At 43.3% G+C, this 14,031-nt stretch overlaps 3 protein-coding genes across 4 annotated transcripts in view; all 3 read right to left on the bottom strand.

Moving 5' to 3' along the window:
* The window catches only part of LOC113011589 (NACHT, LRR and PYD domains-containing protein 12-like), a 534,299-nt gene that overhangs the window by 197,605 nt on the left and 322,663 nt on the right, over nucleotides 1-14,031 (bottom strand). The gene's annotated exons all lie outside the window — the stretch shown is intronic.
* On the bottom strand, nucleotides 3,584-6,149 carry LOC145425174 (uncharacterized). Of its 2 annotated transcripts, XM_080298171.1 has the most exons (4): nucleotides 6,107-6,149; nucleotides 4,710-4,841; nucleotides 4,533-4,625; nucleotides 3,584-3,771 (listed from the first exon to the last, which is right to left on the bottom strand). In XM_080298171.1, exons 2-4 carry the CDS (start codon nucleotides 4,796-4,798, stop codon nucleotides 3,621-3,623), a joined length of 333 nt encoding a protein of 110 aa, XP_080154297.1. In that variant the 5' UTR covers nucleotides 4,799-4,841; nucleotides 6,107-6,149; the 3' UTR covers nucleotides 3,584-3,620. The 2 variants fall into 2 exon arrangements, with proteins under 2 accessions (XP_080154297.1, XP_080154298.1); XM_080298172.1 differs by lacking the exon at nucleotides 6,107-6,149 and having other exon boundaries at nucleotides 4,710-4,958.
* Nucleotides 7,371-9,836, bottom strand: LOC113017669 (focadhesin-like). Its single transcript, XM_080298173.1, has 3 exons — nucleotides 9,714-9,836; nucleotides 9,490-9,617; nucleotides 7,371-8,377 (listed from the first exon to the last, which is right to left on the bottom strand). The coding sequence occupies exons 1-3, from the start codon at nucleotides 9,780-9,782 to the stop codon at nucleotides 8,335-8,337; spliced, it is 240 nt and encodes a 79-aa protein (XP_080154299.1). The 5' UTR covers nucleotides 9,783-9,836; the 3' UTR covers nucleotides 7,371-8,334.

Below are 14,031 nucleotides of genomic sequence, written 5' to 3'. Positions count from 1 at the left end.
CAGTGTGGTAGCTCTTTTTTGTGTGTGTGAAATTATTTTTTAACCATTTGACTTGAATTTGATTTAAGCAGATGCATATTCTTTGTGATATGACCATATGGGAAACAAATGATCATTTAGCCATTTATTATTAGCTCAAAATGACAACATTAACACAGTAAAACAGGTCTCTTTCTTAAACTGTCATGCTTAACTTTTGAGAATATAAGTAAATCTTTCTTTAAAAGAACTCTGTCCTGCTTAACTTAAAATTATATAAATTAATAGAAAGCAATAGAACGAAAAATATTCTTGTAACTGTGCACATTTAGTGCATTTAGTGCAATTGGCTTCAGTTGAGGTATTATTTCAGCTTTTCTAATGCTAATCAGCTGCTCCTGTTTGTAAACCCGCTTGTTCCCATGATTACGCATCTTAACTCATCATCATTATTCATCTATGTATTACTTTTATGTATTAGTCATCTATTTGTTGTAATCATCTATCCTTGCAGTTGTTTATTACACAAAATAAATTATATTATCACACTTCTGGCCACATAGCGCTGATATTCACTGCACATGCCCATTTTAACCTTAACCAGAGGGTTTAAAAAACAAACCAGTGTTTACATACCATATCTGCTTCTGCCGTGGCCTGGTGGACAAGAAATTGGTTAAGGGTTCCCCGAGCTTTCACGCCCCTCATGTTCTTCATGTGCCCCCACCATTAGAAGCATGCCTATGGAAAAAGTGCGCCGGCAGTGCGCTTTATAGGTTTTATGGTGACCTTTCCCAGCCAGGTGTTTCCCTTTTCCCATTCCTCCCTGTACTTTTGCAGCCTTTTTTTCTTTCTCTGAGGGAAACAAACATTGCTGCTCTAATGCTGGGCTCACACTGTGTGATTTTTGGCCCATTTTGAGACGATTTTTGAGTCGTGCGACCGATTTGGTGATCAGCCCGATTTTGGCCTTCATCGTGCATCGTGTAGTATACGTGGGGTAACGAGAAGCGATTAACACCTCGAGCAGCTCCCGATCATCAATCGCTCGTGAGCCGCTCACACTGCTCACGCGCAAACACGTAAACGTCGGTGAAAAAGACGGAGCAGCACGGCTGTGCAGCGTGTGATCTGGACACAAGCGATGGAGGCACAACTTGTAGAACTTTGGAAAGCTCATCCGAGCCTTTTCGATGTGGCATCACAAAATTATCACGACCACAACAAACGTGAAAATAGTTGGATTTACACTGCTGCTCATTCACAGCTGCCTGATCATGTTTTTCATTAGCAATTTAGCAAAGTTGATGGTGGTGGTTTGTGTGTCTGTGTGAGTGAAAGACAGGGAGAGCGACAGATTTTCTGTTATAACCTTCATGTTATGGAGGCACAGTGTGAGCACTCGGGTCGCATCAGAGCATCGGGCGGTATAGTGTGAGACCTGCATCGTGACCTACCAACTTCTAACCCCTGCGAGTCAATCGTGCAGTTTGAGCAGGAGCTGAATAACGTGACTGAAAAAAATCGCACAGTGTCTGCCCAGCTTTAGGTGTACTGTCGTCCGAGACTTGCACCGCAGTGTCGGCGTTTGTTTCCCTGTTGGCCATGCTTCTTGTTGTGGTCATCTGTTGTCTTCCGGTATTTTCTCCGCAAGCGACCTTTCCTCGACCAATGAGATGAGCGGTAATCTGAATTGTCATAAGTGTGCTGTCAGCTCATTGGTCACAAAGCAGGAGAGGTGCTGGGAATTATGCTTTCAAACAAAGCGTTAATTCCATTAACATTTATAGACTACTTTTGATTCTCACTGTATTACGGGACAAAGTGCGTCCCTTATTAGCTCAATATGGGACGTGTGCTTTTGTTTCTAAATACGGGACGATTCCATTTTTTAAGGGACGGTTGGCAACCCTAACAGTCATACCCTGCTGCTAGCATGAATGCTAAACGTACTGCTGTGGATGATCAGCAGAAAAACATGTGGTCAGTTTGACTGTTTGCTGTATTTAAAGTGTTTTTCTCAGTTCGTCTGTATTCAAAGTGCATTCGGGGCTTTAGCTGACAGCTCTTTGTGCTAACAAACTAAACTCTCTTAGTTTAAGCCAGCAGACTTTACCAAACACAAAGCCTGCTGCTGCCTCCATGGGTTAGCTTGTGTGACTGGTGCTTACAGCAATGAAATCTAAATCACACTAATGTGTCCTCCAAGGTGTTTGGTGGGAGCACTGAGTGAAACATAAGAGCTCTGGTTAAGCCTCATCAGCTGGATAGGCTGTCCACCCTAGTCCAGGCTTTAACTCAAATCTCTGATTGGCTTTCTAACAATTACCTTGTTAGAACAAGACAGAGACCATGATCATAGCTCCTCCTGATCTATGTTCTAAAATCAGTCAAGTTGTTGCCCCTTTCTGTTCTTCTGCTGAGCCAAATATTCGAAATCTTGGAATAATATTTGACTCTTCTTTGGGCCTTGACTCACATGTAAAGTCTCTGTCTCGTTCCTGTTTCTTTCATTTAAGGAATATTTCTAAACTGCGACATATGGTCTCCTTAGCTGAACTGGAAAAAATTGTCCATGCATTTGTGTCATCGCGTTTAGATTATTGTAATTCCCTGTTTACCAGCTTGGATAAATCATCTCTTTCTCGCCTCCAAGCTGTACAAAACGCAGCAGCAAGACTACTAACTCACTCTACCCAGCGAGCTCACATCACTCCTATTTTATGTTCTTTACATTGGCTCCCAATAGATTTTAGAATTCGTTTTAAATGATTGTTTTAACGTACAGAGCACTAAATGGCCCCAGATTATTTATCCAAGCTTCTCACTAAATACACTGCTGCTCGCTGTCTCCGCTCACAGACTCAGAGTTTGTTGGTTGCTCCCAGAACACGTCTGAAGACGAAAGGGGGCGGAGCCTTTCAGTCTGTGGCACCAAGGCTGTGGAACAGTCGACCTCTACAACTACGTTTGGTTGACTCTGTGGGATCCTTTAAAAAACAGTTAAAAACTTTACTGTTTAAACAAGCTTTCTGTTGACCAATGCTGTTTACATTTTTATATTTTTAATTTACATTTAAACTCTATATTGTGTATATTGTGCATTTTGCTATTTATCGTACTGTTTATTTTAGTCTCTGTGTGCAGCACTTTGTGACTACCTGTCTATGAAAAGCGCTTAATAAATAAACTTTACTTACTTACTAAAATAACAAACAGGGCTGTGAGAGCAACTGAAGTGATAAAAATACTGTTTAAAGATAAAAAACACTTTGATGTTCTCTCGTCACCTAATAAAGTCCAAACCCTGTGAACTATTTTAGCTTTAATAACTGTGGATTCAGGTATCCTGAACCCATCTTTGGACATTTGTAATTAAATATTTTAAAACTCCATCAGAGACTCCTGATGTGGCTGTTTGGAGAAGGAAAAGAGGGACAAAGTGGAGCGTCGAGCTGAGGCTTCATTCACTGCAAACCTACAGTTATGTTTCCTTATTTCTGCTGTTTGCATGTTCACAGCTGAAATAAAGCTGCCTCTTTGACTTCATCCTGTTGTGTTTGGGTCCAATCCTGCCTGCCACACAGCGCTACAGGACAAAGTCTAAGATTTTTATCTTTTTAATGAATCTTTGGTCATATTTATCCAGGAAAACACAAACATGTAAAGGAGTCATCACAGTTCTCTGACCTCGTTTGTCCAGGTTCAGCACTGAAGAGTGGAGGGTAATCTTTGGACTCATCACTCCTCACAGACGGACAGCTGGATCCTGCAGACTGTGACCTCTGACCTCTGCAGACACAAACATGTTTTATTCAATGATCAATTCTCTGATAAAGTGATTGAAGCAGCTGTGATCACACAGACTGCAGATAATGCAGCTGTTTCCTGTCAGTAACAGTCCTCTTAGATTAGAGTTAAGCTTTTTACAGGAAAACAAATGTCCCTGAATGCAACAGTGAGACACAGTCTGCCTGTGTGGCTGTGATAGCTGCCGTTAGGAGCGCTCATGTGTTTGCAGTTAGACCAGGAGATGTTACCATCATGGACATGTTAACAAATCCTGCAGCATCACATGGCACAAACACTTTGTGTTCCTGTCATCTGCAAGCAACAGGAAGTTCATTAATAAAGGCGGGATGGAGACGCGACTGATGGTTCTCCTTCATCCAGCTGTTACACACATCTGGGCTCACACGACGAGCCTTTGTCTAATACAGCAGCTGCTCTCTGAACACTTTTCTGAAGAGGAGCTGCACAAACCTTTGTTTGCTTTCTAGAGCAACGTATCAAAGTCAAACTACCCACTGCTAGCAGCTGTTTCTATCATAGTTTAGGATCCAGATGTGTGAGGTCTAGATTTACACCTCTGATTAAAATACATAGTTAAAAACAGCCAATTGAGTCCAAATGTGTCTTAAACCAGATAAACTGACAGTTACAGCTGAGCCTGTGTGTCCTTGGAGACACTGCTCTGCTACAGAGATGCATTTTAGAAACCAGGAAACATCAAAATCATTTAAATCAGAGAGTTCTTGTTACTAACAGCTCACCTCTCTGCAGCAGAGACTTTAAACTCAATGTTGAAATCTTTGGACGCGTCACTCTTACAGGACACAGAGCTGGGTGGAGGTCCAGGCTGGTTCCTGTGATTAATGATGGAGCAGTGATGTGAGTGCTGAGCTGTGACATGGAGAAGAGTCATGGACAGTTAGAGATGGTCATCTCACCTCTGAGCTTTGGTCTGGCTCTCATGTTCCCCACACAGAGTGCTTTTAGAGGGAGGGACTCCCTCTTCTCTGTCCTCACACTGATCCATGCTGCTCAATTCACATCAGCTCACACACACTTTCTACCTTCACCTGCAGAGGAAACACAAATCAGCCCAGCGACACACTGACTGGCCCACTCAGCACCCACTGATTAATTCAGACACGTTTTAATCCCCAAAAGTTGATTCTGTTCATCTGGATGTTTTCAGTGGGAGAAAAGTTTCATGACTCATCCAGGTGACTCCTTCAGTCTCAGCTGACTGCAGGTTTCCAACCTTATAAACAGGACATTTGCACAATGGCTGGGAGGTCATGATCATTGATCAACAACCACTGATTAATGGCCATGAGTCCCATTCACAGAGAGTTGGGGAATGTCTGCAATCACAGCATTACTAACCTAACCCTTACCTGGATGATTGAGCATCAAGACACTTTTTAATATTTTTCTAATTTCTGAAGCTTTTTACCAACTTTGTTCAAATTGGTCTGCTGTCATTTTATTGTTGACAAAAATAGATTTTGAGTTTGAGTGTTGACGTTTCCATGTGGGATGTTACTACAGAATACACTTTATATTGTGAGCACTTGGATGTTAGTCCAGTGGTCCTAAACTGACACACCTGCACCTGGATTCATTCTGACCAGATTTTAACCCAACAGTGTTTCATACTTAATACATCAGACACAAACTCTGCAGCTGTCATTGTGTGCAGTGTGTGTGCAGCGGGTCACTGTGTCCTATGTGTCCTCTGGAGTTCCCTGTATTAAGCACGTAAACCTGTGACACAAAAATCACAAAACTCGGACCACCACAGACTGTTTTCCTTCCTAGTGATGAAGGAAAACGCTGGGCTGGCATGCAAAGGGGCATTTATTCCCTTCAAGGACCTGAAGCTTCATAAAGCACCCCTCCAATAGCCAAACCCACCTGTTCTCTGATTGGATTGTTAAATTTTTGATTGACATGACATTGGCCAATCAGATGAAAGGAAGAAAAATAGGGACGCACTTGTAATTTGAAACTTGAAACTTGAGTGCAGAGTTTCACACGTATTGCTTGGCTAAGTTCACACACAAATTCTTTTTCCACCTACAAATCCTGATTTACAAGTACAAAATATTTATGACCACAATCTGAGCCCATACAGCCACAGACTGATGGAGGCAGGAGAAGCTGCCTACAGACATCAGTCAGTGGATCCACAGTAACATCGAGTTCAGCTGCTGATCATCAACTGTTTCTGTCTCGTTCCCAGACTCTGATCTCACATAAAACGAAGCAGATTTATGCTGAAACTAAGCTGCACACAGCTGATGTCAGCCAGGAAAACAGTACAGACTGCTAACGTTACCTTAACTTCGAGACGATCAACTGCGCCACAACATTCACGAAAGCCACGGAAGGACGGTCAGAGTCAGGAACCTCAGAAACGCATCAGGCTGGAGTTTAATTCTGTTTTCATCTTTAGAAACATCTGGAAATAGTTATAAAAACGCTGCGTAATAAAGAAAAATAGTGTAGATTAGTTTGAGTTGTGTTTAGCTGAGCTGTGTCTTTAATCTGAAGTTCATTTTGTGGAGGAGCAGCAAGACTTTCAGTGTTACTCTCAGAGAAAGCCTCCCAAATGTCTGTTGTCTTAATAGTGGAATTATCTGGAAAATGAACCAGTTCTTATGAGCTGCTTTTCTGTATGAGCAGTCAAAGCATTTTATACAGCGTGCTTCATTCACACAAGCACTTCTTTTTCTAACAATGACACTATGATGGATGCATCGGAGAGCAAGTCGGGGTTCCACATCTTGCCCAAGGATACCGTGGCGTGCAGACTGGAGCAGCCAGGGATCAAACCTCCAACCTTCCAGTTAGTAATTCTACCTGCTGAGCTACAGTCTGTACTTCCTGAACAATCGTGGCTCAAGAGTTGGGAGTTCGTCTTGTAATCGGAAGGTTGCCGGTTCGAGCCCTGGCTTGGACAGTCTCGGTCGTTGTGTCCTTGGGCAAGACACTTCACCCGTTGCCTACTGGTGGTGGTCAGAGGGCCCGGTGGCGCCAGTGTCCGGCAGCCTCGCCTCTGTCAGTGCGCCCCAGGGTGGCTGTGGCTACAATGTAGCTTGCCATCACCAGTGTGTGAATGTGTGTGTGAATGGGTGGATGACTGGATATGTAAAGCGCTTTGGGGTCCTTAGGGGACTAGTAAGGCGCTATATAAATACAGGCCATTTACCATTTACCATTTAACAACACACCCTCCTTTTGTTTCTTTATTTCCAGTAGCAACCAGGACCATAATGAACCCTGACTCCCACAGACACTCAGGATCCACCTGCCCAGTAAGTCACCCGCTAACTGCAACTATCAGAGCCCTGACCTTCTGCAGAGACGAGTCACACTGAACACAGCAAGTGTCCCTGCTCTCAGATACAAAACCTGCCTTTAAAAGTTCAGAGTAATGAAATCAGCAGTTCTGATTCTAGAATTTGTAGTCTCACACACTTTTGTTGTTTTGGTTCACATGGGTTGATATTCTGCTGCAAACAACTAATGAGAACATTTTATAAACCTTTGAGTGTCCATCAGGATCCTGTAGAAACAGCTTCCATCTCAAATACTAAACATCATTATTTACATTCTGTTTATTTATTTTTTAAAGTCCCTCTAGCACAGATTTCTTTAGCCGAATGTCTTTCTGTGTCTTCCATACAAACATTAAACATGAAAACACTCAACACAGCAACACTGAAAGCATTTGAGTGTAACTTTCATTCAAATCAAACTTTATACACAATTACAATAATGGAAAAAAGACAATCTAAATAGTAATACACAACAACCACTGCAGAAATAAATAAAAGAAAACCAAACACAATCCAACATGAATACACAAATATATTTAAATCTATATATTTATACATTTTAATATGATGTAAAAGAAAACAAATACGAAACCTATCAAACTACCAATATAAAAAAAACAAGACCAGAATCAGAGAGACTTTATTTATCCCCAAGGGCCAATTAACATACAACAGAGCAGCATGACGTTGAAGATAAGCACAATAAAAGTGAGATAATAAATACACAGAATATACAGTTTTAAAATTACACAGTTTTAAAATTAAAGTGACTGAAGGTGAATAAATAACTGTAAGTGACTAAAAGTGAGTAAAGTGTTGGTATAAGAGTGTAGTTTATGTTTCTGGTGTGGGAAATGTTCTTATCAGCTGGAGTTAAAAAGCAGAGCTGCTTTGGGGACAAAGGTGGCGCTCCTCCTCCTCTCAGTCCTGCAGGAAATGCAGCGGAGGCGTCGCCCAGAGGGGAGCCATTGAAATGCAGGGTGAAGAATGTGAGAGGGGTCGTTGATGATTTTGGCTGCGTGTCTAAGGGCCTGTTGATGAAAACCTGCCAGAGTTCTGACAGGCAGGCCAATGATTTTAGAGCACACTGATGCTGCACTCTGTTCCTGTATGAAGGCTGAGGGAGTGGGACCAGCAGGTGATGGAGAAGGTCATGATGCTTTCCAGGAAGGCGTAGTAAAAAGTCATCATGATGGGTGTGCTGACTCCAAAGGAGTTGAGTTTCCTAAGGAGGTTTAGCCACCATGTCCCCTGCATGCTGGTAAGGCCTGGTTAACACACACATCAGCGTGAACAAAGTGGGAAATGTGTTTCTTCTAATTTTGTTACCATTTTTATTTAAGAAAAAAGCATTAAAAGTGCCAGGACACGTGTAAGTAAGTAAATGCCAAACACAGCTTCTTATCATTGCAAACTCTTATGGCTGCAAATGTTTTACAATAAAAGCAAACGTAAGCATTTGTGAAAACAACGAAACAGCTCAATGATTTGCTAAATTTGTACTGTAGCATCCATCCAGAGGGTTTCCCAGGTTTTCACTAATGCTGCTAAAAAAGCTGCATGTACATGTTAGCAGGCGTAACAGGCCCCAGGACGATGGACAGTGTGCACCAGCTGGTTAGAACAAAGGAAATAATCAAATAAAATCATCGTTTTATTTCATCAACACACATAAAGGCCAGTTCACAAAAACTGACAAGCATTAGCTAACAGCTAACATGTAAAGGACGTGTGCAGGAGCCTGGATGCAGTTTGTGGAGTTTATATGATCAACATAGTTTTTGGGTTAAAGGTTAAAAGTATAAAGTTAAGGCTCACTTGCTTAGAGTTGTATTATATGGGAAGCAGTGCTTACAGACTGACATAGTTGGATTTCTTTTGCTTCAAATGTATGCTTTTATTTTGATAGTCTGGCAGAGACAGGAAGTTAGCTGCCTCTCAGTCTCTCTGTTTGAACTGAACTTTGTAAGACTTTGATCCTTCTGGATTCAGGCACGTGTAGCTGCTCTGGACATTTGTACGGAAACATTTAAAACTGGACTCCTGCTGATTTTTGGAGAAACAGGGACTCAGTGGAGCGTCGAGCTGAGGCTTCATTCACTGGAAAGCTACAAAGTGCATTCATTTATCTTAACAAGCAAAGTTGATGTGATGTGACTGAAAAAACAAATATTTCTATTTTTCTGAACTTTCATCAGCTTGCTGAGCAGAAACATCTATGAAGAGTCCAGTGAGTGATTATTACTCATTAGAAGGGAAGATGAAGAATCCTGGTGTTGGAAGCTCACACTGTCTGCACTGTGCATGCAAAGTCCACTGAATGAATGAACCAGTGAATGTAGGAAGTGCCCACTGTTTCTGTAAGTATGGGAGGACCCACCTCTCTCTGCAGATGTCCCTGACACAGGCGGCCCTGGCCAGGATCTGCTCCCACTGGGCGTCCCTCCCCAGCACCACCCTGCTGTCCTGCTGGCTCATTAGACGCTGCAGCTCTGGGTAGACCCGGTCCTTACAGACATGACCAAAGCAGCACACAATCAAAGACAAACAGAAGCTTTGAACACATGAATATGACATTTATAGTGATGCCTTATTATTGCAAACCTGTTTTTTCCACAGAGCGGTCATGAGGCGCAGTCCCACTGCTCTCAGCTTGGGGGAGCCGGCCAGCATGTGCAGACTGTGCAGCACGATCGGGAAGCAAAGCTGGAATATTACAGCACATATGATCAGAGCCAAGTTTACAAGAGAAACACACGGTTACAGCTGAAGAAGGCAGATGTTAGACGATGACTGCTGGTTTGGAGAGTCCAGCTCACTGACAGAGTGCTTTATACTACAGAGCACTGCATCTATCCCACACAGAGGCTGCTGTGGTGGAGTCCAATCCCAGCTCCTACAAACTGGGTACAAGAAACACTGTCTGTGTTCACACAGAGAAAACTGTGTGGAAGACGTGGGAATTTCTCTTTGCTCCTTTGTCAAGTGCTAAACATCGAGAGGGGAACATTTCAGTTATGTGCACAAACTGATTTACCAACATTATCCACACACAGTGTCCTGCTAATGGTGCTAATATTTAGCACAGTTTGTTTAATGCAGTGTTTGATTTGTTGCTCTTGATATTGTGCCATTCATTTGTGCACAGAGATGGCATCACAGAGATTTGATGGACAGTCTGATCTCTGCTTTTACACTGATAAACCTCAAACACATCTTTGTTTATTAGGTTCATTTCAGGACCACAGACAGCGCAGGACGATCAGCTGTGCTTTATGGATCTACATAAACTCAGCTGCATTTGATGTGACAGACATGAGCTGTAGATCACAGATACACACACCCCATCAGCACAGATGTGTTAGTGGTGCTGTTAACACCAGCTGGAGACATTTACAGTTTGTTTTATCCCTCAGGTGTTGTCTAAATACAAGAATGTATGTGTAGGTAAAATACAGTGGGTTGCAAAAGTATTGGGCCCCCTTGAATTTTCCCACATTTTGTCACATTTCAGCCACAAACATGAATCTATTTTATTGAAATTCCACGTGAAAGACCAACACAAAGTGGTGCACACGTGAGAAGTGGAACGAAAATCATACATGATTCCAAACATTTGTTACAAATCAATAACTGCAAAGTGGGGTGTGTGTTCAGCCCCCTTTGGTCCGAGTGCAGTCAGTTGCCCATAGACGTTGCCTGATGAGTGCTAATTACTAAACAGAGTGCACCTGTGTGTAATCTAATGTCAGTACAAATACAGCTGCTCTGTGACGGCCTCAGAGGTTGTCTAAGAGAATATTGGGAGCAACAACACCATGAAGTCCAAAGAACACAGCAGACAGGTCAGGGATAAAGTTACTGAGAAATTTAAAGCAGGCTTAGGCTACAAAAAGGTTTCCCAAGCCTTGAACATCCCACGGAGCACTGTTCAAGCGATCATTCAGAAATGGAAGGAGTATGGCACAACTGTAAACCTACCAAGACAAGGCCGTCCACCTAAACTCAGGCCGAACAAGGAGAGCGCTGATCAGAAATACAGCCAAGAGGCCCATGGTGACTCTGGACGAGCTGCAGAGATCCACAGCTCAGGTGGGGGAATCTGTCCATAGGACAACTATTAGTCGTGCACTGCTGTCAGGGACCAAGCAGTAAAGCATAAAGGACACAGGTGGTTTTAATTCAAAAAAGGGGTTTTATTGACCCAAAAATATGAAAATATATTTAACAAAGCCAAAACTTGAAACCTGGCCCCACCTTGTCATGCGAATTCCTGAGATCAGATGGCCCAGGATGTGAGTGGGCGTTAAGGCGTCTGGGAAGGGATCTCAAAACTGGATTATAGATGGCAGAGAGTTGGTGTCGTAAACCCCCGCCTCTGTTCAAAGATGGTCGCTCACAGTAGACATAGATGGCTTCTTTCACTCCTCTTTCAAACCATCTGTCCTCTCTGTCCAAAATGTGAACATTGGCATCCTTTATCCTTAAGATGCAGATGGACTGCTGAGTCTTGTCCTGTGGAGGTGGCTCTTCTGTGTTGTGCCATGCGCTTGTGAAGTGGCTGTTTGGTCTCTCCAATGTAGAGGTCTGGGCATTCCTTGCTGCACTGTACAGCATACACCACTCAGGAATTCGCATGATAAGGTGGGGCCAGGTTTCACAATGAACTCACCCGAAACTCTGGCTGATTGGGGCCCACACCCAGTTTCACACCTTGTCTCAGAGGATCATCAGGGGGTCCTTTTGTCCCTCTGTGGGGGGTCACTCCCACTAGGTTTATATCTGGGACTCTCCACCATTTGACCTTAGAACTGAAGAAGCTTCTCGGATGAGAGGTGAAACGTCTTCAAGTAACTTAAAGAAGTCCAGACGCCTTTCTTTGCAAGCTCCTTTGACTACGATGACCTGGATGACTGAGAACCTTCACAGACATAAAGCTGAGCGATGACACGTTTAATGCTGTCGAGCCAAAAACATCACTTTGAATCAACATCACTGCAGTAAATCATCATTTAGGTTTCATAGTGGTTAGCTTCTGGCTTTTCCTGTAACAAAGACCTGCTGCTGCACGTTTAACATGACAAGTACGAGCGAGCAGAGATCTCCAGAGGACTCAAATATGCCAACAACCTTCAACCAGTGCATCCAAACACCAGTGTGTGCAGCACTCTGGGAGCAATTAGAGCAGAAGGTGAATCCTCTGGGGCCCGGTGCACGCTTGAGTAATGAGGGATAAACTTCACACTTCATCTGCAGCTAGTGACTCCAACACAAGTCCAGAGGGAGGTCTGTCCCCTTAGAGCACTCCCTAACCTCTCCCTTTATACGGCAGCAGATCAGCAGCAATCACACAGCAGTGACAGCTTTTATCTTCCTGCTGATCTGAACCATTTCAAAGTCATGTGTTGGTGCCAAAACACCAGGTTATCAACATGTGTTTCCTGCTCTTAGAAAGACAAACACAAGCTAGCTCCCTTACATACAACATATCTACATGTCAGAGGGAACAACATGCATTACTTTATATTCAGTCCACAGATTTAAGAGAACAGTTGTGTGGGTTATCTACCTGGCAGGGGTCGGCAGCAGCGACAGCCTGGCTTGCTTTCAAAGCCAGCTGGCAGATGTTTTCCTGACCCATGATGATGAGATAAGTCACAATCAGGACAAGAGAGGAGGACAGGCGCTGGCTGGACGACAGGGCGGAGCTGACCGCCAACAGCCAATCGGTCGCTGCTGCTGGATTGTTGGCCACTTTGCGCAGTACCGACAAATAGGGATGGGTATTGATAAGATTTTCACGATTCCGGTTCCATTTTCGATTCTTTATCGATTCTGTTTAAAAAAGGAGAACATTGAGGTCGATTAGCTTAGAACTTTGTTTTATATCTTCTCTTTGAACAAGATAAATAAATAAATTAATTAACATAAATTATTCTGTAGCAATTACACAAGAATATCCAGTAATGTCCCTGCCTACAATTAAACACATTCACTTACCGAAAATCGGTGCAAGCCTTTGACCACAAACTGAGTCACTGCTCGGTGACGTTCGTCTGTCCTGGCCTGAGAGGAGACTCTACCGGCAGACTGCAGCGAGAACTGCCAGCGTCTGAGCCAGACTCTGTCTCTCTCATCATGGTCACTAAATGCACAGTGATGGCAGGTTTGTAATAAGGCAGATCGCGCTAACATAATATGCACTGTTAGCTGATTATTTACCTGCCGCATTAACGGGAGAGGACGTGCAAACGTTACCGCTGCTGCTGGGTTGAGATTCACGAGTCCGGAGCGGAATTAAAAACACGACATTCATTTAAAGTTATCGTGTGTTATAATATATATTATATATAATATATATAATATATAATATATATAATATATAATATATATAATATAAAGTTCTTCCTCTCAAACAAATATTCCCAAATGTTTGTCCCAAACAAAGGAAACCAAGATTACCCACACACGCAGACACACACGCAAAACACACACACACACGCACACACACATACACACGCAAACACACGCACACGCAAACACACACGCAAAACACACACAAACACACAGGCAAAACACACACACACGCAAGCAAACACACGCACGCACACGCAAACACACACGCAAAACACACACACGCACATGCGCGCGCACACACACGCACACACACACGCAAACACACACACACGCACACACACGCACACACACGCGCACACACATGCACGCAAACACACACAAACGCAAACACACACACACACACACACGCACACACGCACACACACACACCCACGCAAACACACACGCACGCAAACACACACACACGCAAACACACGCACACACACGCGCACACACATGCAAACACACACACACACACATGCACACACACGCACACACACACACACACACGCAAACACACACACAC

Source organism: Astatotilapia calliptera, chromosome 3 (genome assembly GCF_964374335.1).
Source record: "Astatotilapia calliptera chromosome 3, fAstCal68.1, whole genome shotgun sequence".
In the NCBI taxonomy this organism is placed as follows: Eukaryota; Metazoa; Chordata; class Actinopteri; order Cichliformes; family Cichlidae; genus Astatotilapia; species Astatotilapia calliptera.
The sequence above is the reverse complement of the archived record's forward strand: the minus strand, read 5'-3'. Positions and strand labels throughout refer to the sequence as shown.